Below are 13,899 nucleotides of genomic sequence, written 5' to 3' on the forward strand. Positions count from 1 at the left end.
CGACTCATTTCGGCTTGGCTTAATTCCTCGTTAGTCATTACCAACAATAATTCAAATGATTAGAGAGCAACGTACATTTGTTTAATATAATATAATGTAATAATAATAATAATATATTTGGTAGGTGACCAGATGGACATGGTCTCCACTCAATCTACCTTACGCAATAAAGTTGGAAACTGATCATATACTATATGGCAATTTGGCCAGTGAATTTCAATCTCGTGAAATTGTTGAATTTGGACCAATCGTTATGAACTAAATTTAATATGTTTTAAACTTTCATTATACATTTAATATAAATAGAAAAAACAATGTAAGTTTTCATAAGATCATTAGATTACTTTTAGGAATGGAAAAAATAAAGGCAACAAATACAAAAAACCGATCCTTTATTTTACCTAATTAGTCAAGTCTCAAACCGTGTTTTAACTTTATTAAAAGAAGAAAAATAACAATCACAACAATCCCCACCTAACTTTTTCTTAGCAGCAACTCTCATGACTCCTCCACCAAATGCACTAAAATCAACACAACCATGCGGTCCCTATGATATATCCATGTCTTGTTCGTGTTTGGCATGTTCCCAAAAGCAAATAGTGATTTGTCGACCCATAACCATGTTGTTAAAAGGAATTCACACAATAAGAGAAATAATTTATCACGACGATATAAATATATGCGACTTAATCCTTGCACGGTCTTTTCTTATTGATTTTTTTTTCATATTTAGCTTCCAGATCGGAATAAAGAGCATCAGTCCAAGTATTCATAATTTTTGTAATTTGAAACGAATATGGATCGAGGCAAGGAGAAAAATGCTATTTGAATTGCGGAGGACTGAAATGGATGAAATTGAATTTTTGCTGCTTAGTTCCTCAGATCACGTGTTAAACATTTTTTTGCCAAAAAAAGGTTTGAAATATTTCAAGGAAAATAAAAATAAAAAAGGCCAGTTGCTGATAGTGATTAATATTTGTATTGTCCGAATGATGTGGTTGTTCACGCGGTGTTGATGCGAGAGGGAAGCGGCACAGCCACTGCCACCTCCCACCCACCATCGCGACTTTGCACCTTCTTCGCTCACCGGAGCCGGAGCCGGAGCCGTCGAGGCAACCGGGAGGAGTTGGTAAGAACCGGCTACTGCCGGTAATTCCTAACCCCGGATAAGATAGATCTCCACACCAATTCATTTCTTTCTCTGAATATTAATTAATTAATCAATAAAAACATCTCTGTTCGAATACTTTTCGAAACTGACAATCATGTTTCTTCTTTGTCATTTCGTACCTTTCTGGATCACCATCTTGAATTTAACCTCAATTTAGAAACTTCAAATTTAATTGCAGTTATTATTTGGTCAAAAAAATGAAAAGTCAAATAGCCATATCAGCGAGCTCTTCTTGATAATTATCTTTTTAACATCATCAATGTTCAGAATTTCTCTATTTATTTTGTTTCTACTTTGACCAGTGCTAATTCAAATATAAATTTTCATAGAAAATGACTCAATATACATGTAAAGAATGTTAATTTTTCTTCACATGTAGTAATGGTTAGACTTTCTTATATTCAGATCACTTATCATAGCTCTCGACAAAAAATCGAGCAAGAATGGCCTCAACTCAGATTCAACACCAATATTTTCTTTTAAAATCTCACATCGAAAAAATAAGGTGAATCTGATGATCGTTTATATAAGAATCTGTCCTCATTTTATTAACTTGACCTTATATACTATAGGAGAGGTTACCATCTTCAATATGCCATGGTCAATATGAATTGTTTTGTGGGGGTCCACCCCAGGTCCCACCCACCAACCCAAACCCATTTTCGCATCACCCGAAACTCTGACATCCAACGGCTCTATTTTGTCCTCCCCAACCCCCCCCCTACAGATTCCTACCGAACTCCATAGGCAAGGATGAATCAGCAACCGCTGATTCCGGTACTCGGTAACGACCGCCGCGTTTTCCTATAAATACCGCTTCCCTACCCCCCGGAGTCATTGCGCTTCGCTCTGTCTTCTTCTCTCTCTATCTACTGCGGGCTGATCCTTTTTCACGAACAAAGAGGGGTCGGATTTCCGTACTGCTACCCTTCCCTACTTTAAGGTAACGGTCGCTGCTTCATGCTAGTGATAGGCAAGCAATTGCTTATGCCTTTGTCTGTACGGATCTGGGTCGGTTGTCGTTGCTGTTGTGTAGCTTGAATCTTGCCGCAATGCTCGCAAATGCGTAGTAGCTCTTTTGAGCTCGGGTCGAATCAAAGATCTTGTCGTTTAATGGTTGATTCGTTGAAAAGGGTCTATCTTCTTACTGTAAAGAGACGAACTTGATGCTGGGTTTTGTTGATTTCGTACTCGGATCTGAGTAGGATCTGTTGATTTTGGATTGGAACCAGTCAGATCTGAGGTGCCGTGTCTCACTCCTCAGTGTCGCTGTCGTGGAATGTCTGTATCCTTTTTGTTGGTCTGGTCAGTGACTGTCATGTGTGCGTCTGACAATCTTGACTAGGTTTGATTCTATGGTCACCAGTTTGAACATCATTTCACAAACGGTTAGATTCGTGTCAGATCTGATATGTGCCGTTATCTTAGAACAGTTTTCTGTCCTTGGATCTATCTTTAACTTTCGACCGGACTGCCTGATATCCAATATGTATGCAACTGCTTGCTGAGCAGTTTATCAGGCCTCCTTGCTAGGTCAGAGTATAAATGTTTCGCTACTTATAGCATAGCATAGAAGCCTATGAGATGAACTCTAAGGTGCGAAGGCTAATGTGTTTGCTGTGCTTCTATTGTTTATGTAGGAATGGCAATGGAAACCTTTCTATTCACCTCGGAGTCCGTGAACGAGGGCCACCCCGACAAGCTCTGCGACCAGATCTCCGATGCTGTCCTTGATGCCTGCCTTGAGCAGGACCCTGACAGCAAGGTCGCCTGTGAGACCTGCACCAAGACCAACATGGTCATGGTCTTCGGTGAGATCACCACTAAGGCCAATGTTGACTACGAGAAGATCGTGCGTGACACCTGCCGCTCGATTGGGTTCATCTCCGATGATGTTGGGCTTGACGCTGACAACTGCAAGGTGCTCGTGAACATTGAGCAGCAGAGCCCTGACATTGCCCAGGGTGTGCACGGCCACCTCACCAAGCGCCCTGAGGAGATTGGTGCCGGTGATCAGGGTCACATGTTTGGGTACGCGACCGATGAGACCCCTGAGCTGATGCCCCTTAGCCATGTCCTTGCCACCAAGCTTGGAGCTCGCCTCACCGAGGTGAGGAAGAATGGCACTTGCCCCTGGCTTAGGCCTGACGGAAAGACCCAGGTCACCGTGGAGTACTACAATGAAAATGGCGCCATGGTCCCAGTCCGGGTCCACACCGTCCTCATCTCCACCCAGCATGATGAGACTGTGACCAACGACGAGATTGCAGCGGACCTCAAGGAGCACGTGATCAAGCCTGTGATCCCTGAGAAGTACCTCGATGAGAAGACTATCTTCCACCTCAATCCCTCAGGCAGGTTCGTGATTGGTGGTCCCCATGGTGATGCGGGTCTCACTGGCAGGAAGATCATTATTGACACCTACGGAGGGTGGGGAGCCCACGGAGGAGGGGCCTTCTCTGGGAAGGACCCCACCAAGGTGGACAGGAGCGGTGCCTACATTGTCAGGCAGGCAGCCAAGAGCATTGTTGCCAATGGGCTGGCCCGGAGGTGCATTGTCCAGGTCTCATACGCCATTGGTGTCCCCGAGCCTCTCTCGGTCTTTGTTGATTCCTATGGCACCGGGAAGATCCCCGATAAGGAGATCCTCAAGATTGTGAAGGAGAACTTCGACTTCAGGCCTGGGATGATCTCCATCAACTTGGACCTCAAGAGGGGTGGCAATGGGAGGTTCTTGAAGACTGCCGCTTACGGACACTTCGGGAGGGACGACTCCGACTTCACCTGGGAGGTCGTGAAGCCACTCAAGTGGGAGAAGCCTCAGTCTTGAGCGAGGAGGCGAACAAGGAGACCGAATTCTTTCAACGCTTTCCTTTCGCTAAAGACTAGGAGTGGGCACGTGATGAATAATTTGCTATTTTTCGATTTCTTTGCAGCTATCAGTACTATCCTGGCTTGAGATCAATCCCCTAATATTTGCTTAATTTCATATACAAGGATTGCCATTTTTCGGTTTTTTATTTGTTTTCTACGGCCATCGTATTAGTGTTAATCATGTTACAAATGTAATGTCAATGCAATGATATGATGAACGAAGAATTTTGTGAGCAGCAACTGAATCAAGCAAAATATATATTCCTTGTGTCTTTCTGCTCGTCAAGTATTGCCGAAGCGAACCCCGTCTTTTGTTATCTCAAAGCTGTGATAAACACGAATATCAACCTTTGGGCCGGTTCGAATGGGCCTCAGCCCACGGAAGATCAGCCCAATAACAACACAACCCTTGCTCCTAGCTAATCCTCAACTTAAGATAAAAGCTTGATGGCTTTTTTTTTTTTTTTGGGTATGTGTTTAAAATAGACAATAATAAGAGTAAGAAGTAATATAGGAAGAATATTTAATTGTAACAATTGAATTATACAAAAAAAATGGTATTCTTAAATATATATAAAATATTATTTTGTTATAAAAAAAGTTATTAGCAAGTAAAAGGAAGTCAAATAAAATTGCCATGATAAGAAAAATTAATTTGATTCGTATGTTATTACTATTATCAATGAAATATTTATAAAAAAAACTCATATTATAGAAAAATTTATAATGTCCACACGATATGAATAAAAAATTATAATAGAAACATGAATCACTTAAAATTAAAAATATGTAAGTGCATGCCGATGGCGAGAGACATGTTGAGGTAAGGTGCAGCGAGAAATAAAATAAGAGTAAAAAGAAGATAATATAGAAAATAATTTTCTCATGTTCTTTTTATAGGGCATAATATTTTAAACTTCGAAAAAAACATTTGTATTTTAAGAAAAATCTTTTAAGTTATTGAGAGAATTTTAAATTTTTAAAACCTAAATACAAATAGGATAAATTATACAAAAAAGAAATCAATTTTAGCCCAAGTTTTCAATTTTGACATAGAAAATTCAAATGTTTTGATTGCGTTGTCAAATATGGTATGCCGTAACAGAGCCGTGACATTTTTCGTCAAATTGCCGACGTGGAGGGTAATGGTGGACTCACGAGCTGCACATGTGGCCTACATATCATTCAGGTCTCCATTCCTTCAGCTCGGGTCAAATGGATTTGTGACACAAATCAAACCCGAAACCCAACATCAGCTCTTTCTTCCAAATATGCGAACAATTAATGAAGAACGAGTGAATGTTGAGGCCGGATCTCAACACTCAATTAGCTCTTCTTCTTCTTCTTTTTCTTCTATTGTGCACTTTGTTGCCTAGTAAGATTGAGTCGTACGTGTTCCTTTGGATCTTGAATTTGTCGAAGATGGTCGGTTCCGATACTTTCTCTGTTCTTAATTGTTCCACGGAGGGGGCATCCATCTTTGTGCATGGTTACTTTCGGGAAGAAGAGGAAGCTGCATCAGCATCCTGCGTCCATCTTTGTGCATCGGCATCCATCTTTAATTTGAAACGATAGTTCAAACAATATATTTTCTAAATAATATCATATTTATTTATCATACGCTTACATTTTTAATTGTTGTTTTAGGCTTAATTAATAATGTATCAACTGAAAGCAATATATCTGGCCAAATTTTTATATGTTATAAGAGCGATCTCATGACCTAGTAAAAGAATGGCAAAAATTAAATAGATTGGTACAAAAATCCCATTAATGAGAATATAAGACCCGAGATCTCGTAATTTTTCGAATCGAGACTTGTGCCACTGCACCTCTTTCCTCTTTTCAAGAATGATTTTACATCAACAACATATACAGTATTCCTACTTTAAGAAATTATTTATTTAATAACTTCACACATAACGCTGTGTCACATTTATGTCAAAGTTAATAGAAGATGACGAACTATTATATTAAATTAACTAGACAATTACCTACACTACGTGTAGAGTTACTTCAGAAATAATATTTTATCAATTTATGGAGTTAATGGATGATTGATAAGTTCATCTATGATTGATTTATTTTGTACCCAAACTAAATTATCATCAATAAAAAAAAAAGTGTTCAATATTTCTAATAAGTGACATTTTTTTAATTCGAATAACATAAATAATAATAATATAAATATAAAATAATAAATTGAATGCAAAAGATTTAGCGAACAACACACGTTCATTGAAAGAGAGAGAGTGGCAAGAGTGCGAAGAGAAAACGAGAAATATGATAGTAAAAAATGAGTAGCAACTAATGATCATAATATAAATTCAAACATATCTAGTAAGAATAATATTAGGAATGAGAAGTTAGATACAGATGAATGAGATAAATTTTGTTAATAAGTTATGTTTGTACCACGGATCATCGTCCGGTGGAAAATAAATTAAAACGATAGAGGACGAAACTTCATCAATATCATCATCGCATGCACATGACGGATATTGCAGCCAACCATTGATTTGATTGCACTGTTCACTTCACTCGCTCCTAGTCCGAGGGGTGGAGCCATACTAGATGAACTTGTCTGTCATTACATACCATTTATTCAAAAAATTTAAAATAAAATTTTCATTCACCAAACTCTTCATATTGTCAATGTTTTCGAAACTTTCACCAAATAAAATAATAATAATAATTATTATTATTATTATTGTTGTTATTGTTATTGTTATTATTTTATTATTAATATTTTTTTGTAGAAATTACGAAAACATTGATATAGCAAGAGTTGCTGAATGAAAAACACCCATTTCAAATATTTGAATAAATGACATGCAATGATAATATCCTAGGCAATTATATATTATATGCGAATTCTTCTGTGCATTTAGATGTTGAGATGGAATGATGATTAAGATAGTACGATTGTCTCCAGTTTTGGATTAATAATTTGTCTTGATGTCTGCTATATGTTGTTGCTGTTGCTCATGTTGATTCATTGCTATTCCATACTCTGCCTCTGTTCCAACAGGCCGCTAAACGAACATTTCTTAGTAAATTAGTTCTTGTCCCCAGGCCTCTAGATCTTTTTTGTAGTGATATATGTATGAATAGTTATTGATATGATAAATTAACGCGGTATGAAAAGAGAGAATAATATTGCAGCAGAGAAAAGCTACTTGATTGATAAAGTACATGGCTGTGGCATCGCGGAAATTTTGAGTTCTAACGTCGTTTCACAGAGAAGAGATATGGTAGCGCAATTGTAGTTTTGCTACATGGATGAACTTCCCGCTTGCTGATTCTGATTCAACTGCCTTTCTCCCCTGTTGGTGTAGAGTTCTTACTCCGTGAAATCCGAGGTTCGTGTAATGATCAATGGACTTGTCGGATGCAGTTATATTCGATTCCAGCAGATTGAAGTCTGTTGTACTTGGAAGAGCCTCTCTTCCCTTGAATTGTAGACTTCTGCGTACTGAACTGTCCGTAAGTCCACACTACCTGGTAAATCCCATACAGTCTACATATGATGGCTCAAAAAGTACATGTTGGGGATCCAGATGCGTAAAGTTTCATCTGAGACTGCATTTGATGTGATGGCAAAAGCCTGGACCATGATCATAGTTCTGTCGGCAATGTGACACTGAAAGCTCTGATGTGCTTGTAGGACTGGATCGGAAGTGAGCGAACTGGAAGGTTGATGCAGTTGTAGTCCTAATTAGATGCCTTCTTGAATTCTAGCAAATATCGTAAATTAGTTTATAAGTCAATCTATCTCATGATCAAGTTTTCACTAGTTCAGTGAATTTCACTCTTAGGAACTTACTGTACTAGTGTAATTTTGTCGGTAATCTTTACAACATAAAATGTCTTGCTCGTGTCAGCGTTTCAATTGCTTTTTCGACAGCAAAAATGCGTTCGAGTTAGATTGTTAGTGTAAGCTCTACTTGACTCGAACAAATGTTATTCACATCCTGTTGAACGATACAAAGCAACGGGATAGATCATTGAACTAATTGGTACAAAATAATTGGCCTCTCCCCATGTGATGATGTCCTCTTCAATATTCTCACATTGCTTCTCTGAGATTAGCTTTGCTGAGCAGAAGAGCTCTTTGCCTTTCCACATTCTCTGTACAAAATGGGCAATTTGATGGGTGACAAGAGGGTTTGGCAATTCAATTGAGAGGGAGACCAGACCAGACCAGACCACCGTTCCTCTGTCCAAACTTTAACATATTTTCACCGCCACTGGTGGAAAAGAATATTTAATTAGGTTCCCCTCAAATATGTATTAATTTGCCAAGTTTGGTCTCTCCTTAATTTGTGTGTTTTATCCTAAAAAAAAAAAGGAGCTAAACTTGCCCTCCTCATTTGGCAATGGGTCTTTAGTATCGTGCTGATTGAAACCTTTGGCTTCATCTGCAATTTGTCAGGACTAGGAGCTTGTGGCATTTTTTTATTTATTAAAGGACGTGTTAGATAGGAGGAAATCAGTATGAGTTTTGAAAAGTTACAAATCATGTAAGATTAATTTAATTCACGTAATACGTACAGTGGTCATTGTGTTAGGGATATAATGAAATTTCTTTTTCGGTGGAATATAATGAAATTCTGCACATAGTAATATAGTACTAGCTGCCTTAAATTCCGCAGAAAATTTTGTCTGAAGTAATTACAAGCAGCTTACAAATATATCCTCAACCCCCTCATGTAGCCAATACCCCATGCATTCACTGATGAAAGCAACTAGTCTGGGCTTTAACGAGTAATGCATGGACCCCTCCTTGTAATTCCATCAATCGAACCCCAATAATACATATGATCATCTGAGAAAAAGACAAATCAAAGACATTTTTCACGGGTACTCGTCCACAGTTGATTTATAAAATTATAATAAGCAGCTTCTAATCCTTGTGGACGATGCGGGTAAGGTGCTTCTTAGGCGAATCCTTCTCATAGCAAGTCTTGTCCTCGGGTGGCCTAGGCTCAAGCACTGGCTCGAGTCCCTGCAATTGGCTTTCAACTTAGCTGTTGCATATCAGGGCTTCGGGGCGCACTACCATGGGAGTACAAAATGCAATCAGGACGTGTTCATTGTGAAGTTTGGCTCGCCGCTTGGGTTCAGGCTTGAAGCGGAGCTACTCCTCGCAATGCACGGCCTCTGCAAAGGATCTCACAAGGCGTTTGCTGGTGTGCAATGGGTTCAAAGATGCAGAATACATTTCCCTTGCACTTACTGCAAGGAAGACTGTGGTCGTGTTCGAGCAAGAGGAAGAGCTCAACCTAGCGTTCGAACTGAGCAAGAAGCTCAACACCAGGCCCACCGTTGGCATGCAGGCAAAGCTGAGGACCAGGCATGATGGCCATTGCGGGTCAACTTCAGGGGAGAAGGGTAAGTTCGGGCTTACTACAACGCAGATATTACGCATCGTGAAAAAGCTTGAAAAAGTAGGGATGTTAGACTACCTCTGCATTTCCACATTGGCTCACAGATCCCAACAACTACTTTGGTTGCCGATGGGGTCTCCGAGGCTGCTCAAATTTATTGTGAACTCGTAAGGCTTGGAGCAAACATGCGAGTAATTGATGTGGGTTGAGGAATTGGCATCGACTATAATGGAACCAAAGACTCTGACCCCGATGTTTCAGTCAGCTACACCCTAGATGAATATGTCGTAACCATTGTCGAGACCCTCCGCGCCATTTGTGACCAAAAGTCTGCTAAGCACCCTGCGATTTGCAGCCGGAGTGGCCGAGCAACTGTCTCTCACTCTGATCTTCGAGGTGTTCTCTTCCAGCTCGCATGATCCAAACACTGCTAAGTCGACTCTTTTTGAAACATCGGAGTCAGAAGCTTTGGTTCCACCATAGTCAATGACAATTCCTCCACCGACATCTATCACTCGCATGTTTGCTCCAAACCGTACGAGTTACACAATAAATTTCAGCAGCCTCGGGAGACCCCATCGGCAACCAACGAAGTTGTTGGGATCTGCAAGCCAATGTGGAAATGCAGCAGCTGGAGGCAGCCTAACATCCCTGCTTGTTCAAGCCTTTTCACGATGCGTAATATCTGCGTTGTAGTAAAGCCCAGACTTACCCTTCTCCCCCGAAGTTGACCCGCAATGGCCTGCGTGCCTAGTCCTCAGCTTGGCCTGCACGCCAACGACGGGCCTGGTGTTGAGCTTCTTGCTCAGTTCGATCACTAGGTTGAGCTCTTCCTCTTGCTCGAACAGGACCACAGTTTTGAAAGCAATCTTCCTTGCAATAAGTGCAAGGGAAATGTATTCTGCGTCTTCAAACCATAGCTCCGCTTTTGAACCAGCTTCGAGCCCCAACCTAAAGGGCCACCCAAACTTCGGTTTCTTATTAGTTTTCTTCGCCTGTCATATTAGTGTTAATCACGTTACCAATGTAATGACAATGCAATGACATGATGAACTAGAATTAACCATGTTAGGAAACATGACCCGGATGCTAATAACCTGAAATAATTAACCGAGATAAAATTCGAGTTACATCTACGTGCATTTTTCGGGTTCCTAGGAATTCGTCTCGTGGAGTTGATCACGTACTAATCTGGCTGCAAGATCGAACAAAGAAAGCTACGTTCCCACTACGTAATTGAGCAGCAACCAAGCACGATTCACAGCACCAGAACCGATTCATGATCTCTAAATAGGTGCAGCACTTATTGCTTGCACGTGTGCTGAAAAATATTTCCATTAATCCCCGATTAATGGCCATGGGATAACGACATATGTTACTCGAGATTAAATCTCTTACAACGGTCAATTTGAATGCCGGTCAAATTCCGCATTCAATCCACGAGAGAGTCGGGTTCTAAAATCGGGTATTATCAGGGCGGGTTCCTCATAGGCGGACCGAGTATCCTTCAAACCAAATATATTCCCTGTCTTTCGGCTCGTCTTGTACTTTTAGTATTTCCGAACTTTGTTTTCTATATCTCAAAGCTGTGATAAACACGAGTACCAACCTTTGGGCCGGTTCGAGTGGGCCTCAGCCCAAGTAAGATCGGCCCAAAAATTGCAGCCCTTGCTCCTGGCTAGACCTCAATTTTAGATGAAAGCTTGACGGATAGCATTTCTTGCTAGCCCTTAGGCCCGCGGATGTGGGATTACTCCATAAAAACTCAATATCGAGAATCAAACTCAAAATCTCATGTTACTGTGATGGAGTAAAATACCACTGCCATTGAATCCCATTCCTCTTAAATCTCACATCTTTGCAAGTATCTATAAGTGCATAGAAATCAACCCCCTTTTCGTCCAATGCTTATCTCTTGGTTTGTTCATGTTACCGAATACACTATCTTTGCAAGTATCCATACGTGCATAGAAAGCAACCCCCTTTTCGTCCAATACCTATCTCTTGGTTTCTTGGTAACCGAATACACTATCTTTGCAAGTATCCATAAGTGCATAGAAAGTAATATTATCGTCCTTTGTCCATCTCTTGGTTTCTTCATGTAATCAAACAACAATGTAAAAGATTATACTCAACTCAACAAAGTTCATATGAACTAACTTCTACCAAATACTAGCGCTTTGGTGATGAGTTGCCCCCTTTGAGAATTGCTATGTTATGTTAAACCAAAACTACCGGAAACCGAAGCCAGCATGGCATTGACTGTACATTAATTCAAAGTCGCAGGCAATTCATTAGTGACGTAAGCAACGACTACGATTGGTCAAAAAGCAGCCACTTTGGTCGTCCATTTTGCCACTTTCATCATGTGCCATGTGAGAAAAGACAGCAATTATATCGTCCATCGTAAAGTCGTGTTCATAATCAAATTCAGTTAGTGCCCGCATCTCTGGCCTCCGTCGACGTCCCTATCTTCCTTCCCTTCCTCTGCCTTTTGTCGATAGAAGTCAAATTTTGGGAATTATGCAAAATCGGAAATTCCTAGATCCCAATGTAATCGGAGCACTCATAAGAAAGGAATGGCATCTCTTTCATTAATTTTCCTAATTTGGCCATTGGCTTTTGCTTGTTTAAGGGGCAATTTATGTAACTTTAACCCAATTTTTTTTATTAGGGGGCAATAAAGCCCCAAAAGGCTAAGGGTGTGTTTTTTTTTTGAAATTTTTTTAATTCAACTCCACTTATTTTCAATTCAACATCACCATCATTATTTTTTTTCATTTTTTAAATTTTTTTAACCATTCGATTCAATTTTTAATATTAAATTCTCTCAACTATTCATTACTTTATCACAATTCAATAACACAATCATTACTTAATCATTACTTTCTCTCAATTATTTATTACTTTTTCACACTTTTTCTCATAATTCAACAATATAATCATTACAAATCAATTAAAACAAAAACTCAATTCAACTCAACTTTAAATCCAAACGCACTCTTAAAGTTTGCATACACCATCCCGAGGACAATGAATAATCCATTTCATTTAATATATTTATCCAAGACCTGTTGATATTCCGTGAGTTATACGATAACTTTTTGTCAATTTTTGTATGATTGAGAATGGTTAATCAGCACATATAATATATGAATTAATATGGTCTAAAAAAATCAAAACTATAGATTCTATTAAATACATATATATAGACTTTATAAATTGTGAATGAGAATCTAAGAATGAAAAATAATGATGATAAATAAATACTTACCTAATCTTATGGAATAATATATATATATATATATATATATATTAAAAGAGAAGAATCATGTAATATTATAGTATAAATAGAGAGCTACGTATAAAGAGTAAGAGATGGTATATAGATATAGGGATTAGGGTGTAGAAACAAATTATCGTCAGTAGAATGATGACGTATAAAATAAAATTTTCAATTTCTATCTAATTTATAGCATATTTGCACATTAGATTTATAAGAATATTACATAGTTTGAAGAGTTCATTTCAATCATCAAGAAAACTTTTAGTTTTTCAAATACACAATAACAGATAAGATTTCTTATCGCAAAAATAAATGATAATTTATTATGGGTCTTGTCAAAATAAGATTGTCATAATAAGTATATCATGATAAAATAACGTTTGTCACAATATCGTATAACTTATAGTCATAAACTTATTTTTGCGATGAAAACGTTATATAATTTATGTCACAATATATGAAAATATATATATACATATATGTTAGTTATTATTGAAATACTTGGTTTGTGACGCTCACACAATCTTGAAGATGTGTGTATACATATAAATATATAAATATATATATATATATATCTACATACATATTAAGTATTGCATTATGAGACTTTATTTAGTTTAATTTAACATTCTTATCACAATATACAAATTAAGTATATATATACATATATTTTCGTTATTATGGAAATACTTGATTTTCAGCGCTCACATAATATTGAAGATATATGTATAATTTATATGTATTTACATACATATTAAGTATGTGCATTATGAGACTTTATTTAGTGTAATTTAATATTTTTATCACAATATACTTTTCTTGTAATAAAATTAATTTGTCACTATATACAAAATTTCTTGTAGTGATAATACGGACAAATATTCAGAAGATATTAAATATACCACAAATAAAATATAGTAAAAGTTCTTTAATTCGAATTAAAAGGTCAATCAACATTGAATATGGGATTTACGTTTTGACTTACGTGGCGCAATCATATATTGTCCCTCGACTTTTATATTTTATAATGATGCATTCCTCGGATATACGACGGATAAGTTGAGGTGCCTCTAGGAATGTATCAGTTCTATTTATGAACTTTTTTGCATGTTAATAATTTTTGTACAGCTATTTATCATACGTAGAAAATGACCAACGTATATATTATATAACTAATA

The 13,899-nt window shown here is 38.0% G+C and overlaps 1 protein-coding gene and 1 pseudogene across 1 annotated transcript; both read left to right on the plus strand.

Moving 5' to 3' along the window:
* The first annotated feature begins 1,957 nt into the window (after nucleotides 1–1,957).
* Nucleotides 1,958–4,294, plus strand: LOC116195671 (S-adenosylmethionine synthase 5). Its single transcript, XM_031524969.1, has 2 exons — nucleotides 1,958–2,114; nucleotides 2,812–4,294. The coding sequence occupies exon 2, from the start codon at nucleotides 2,814–2,816 to the stop codon at nucleotides 3,999–4,001; it is 1,188 nt and encodes a 395-aa protein (XP_031380829.1). The 5' UTR covers nucleotides 1,958–2,114; nucleotides 2,812–2,813; the 3' UTR covers nucleotides 4,002–4,294.
* A 2,891-nt stretch (nucleotides 4,295–7,185) lies between these two features.
* Nucleotides 7,186–10,094, plus strand: LOC116194039 (annotated as a pseudogene).
* The last annotated feature ends 3,805 nt before the right edge of the window (nucleotides 10,095–13,899 follow it).

The sequence above is a fragment of the Punica granatum genome, chromosome 2 (genome assembly GCF_007655135.1).
Source record: "Punica granatum isolate Tunisia-2019 chromosome 2, ASM765513v2, whole genome shotgun sequence".
NCBI lineage: Eukaryota > Viridiplantae > Streptophyta > Magnoliopsida > Myrtales > Lythraceae > Punica > Punica granatum.

Coding starts and splice junctions, on each gene's coding strand:
- LOC116195671 (XM_031524969.1), top strand. CDS start 2,814: ATGGCAATGGAAACCTTTCTATTCACCTCGGAGTCCGTGAACGAGGGC.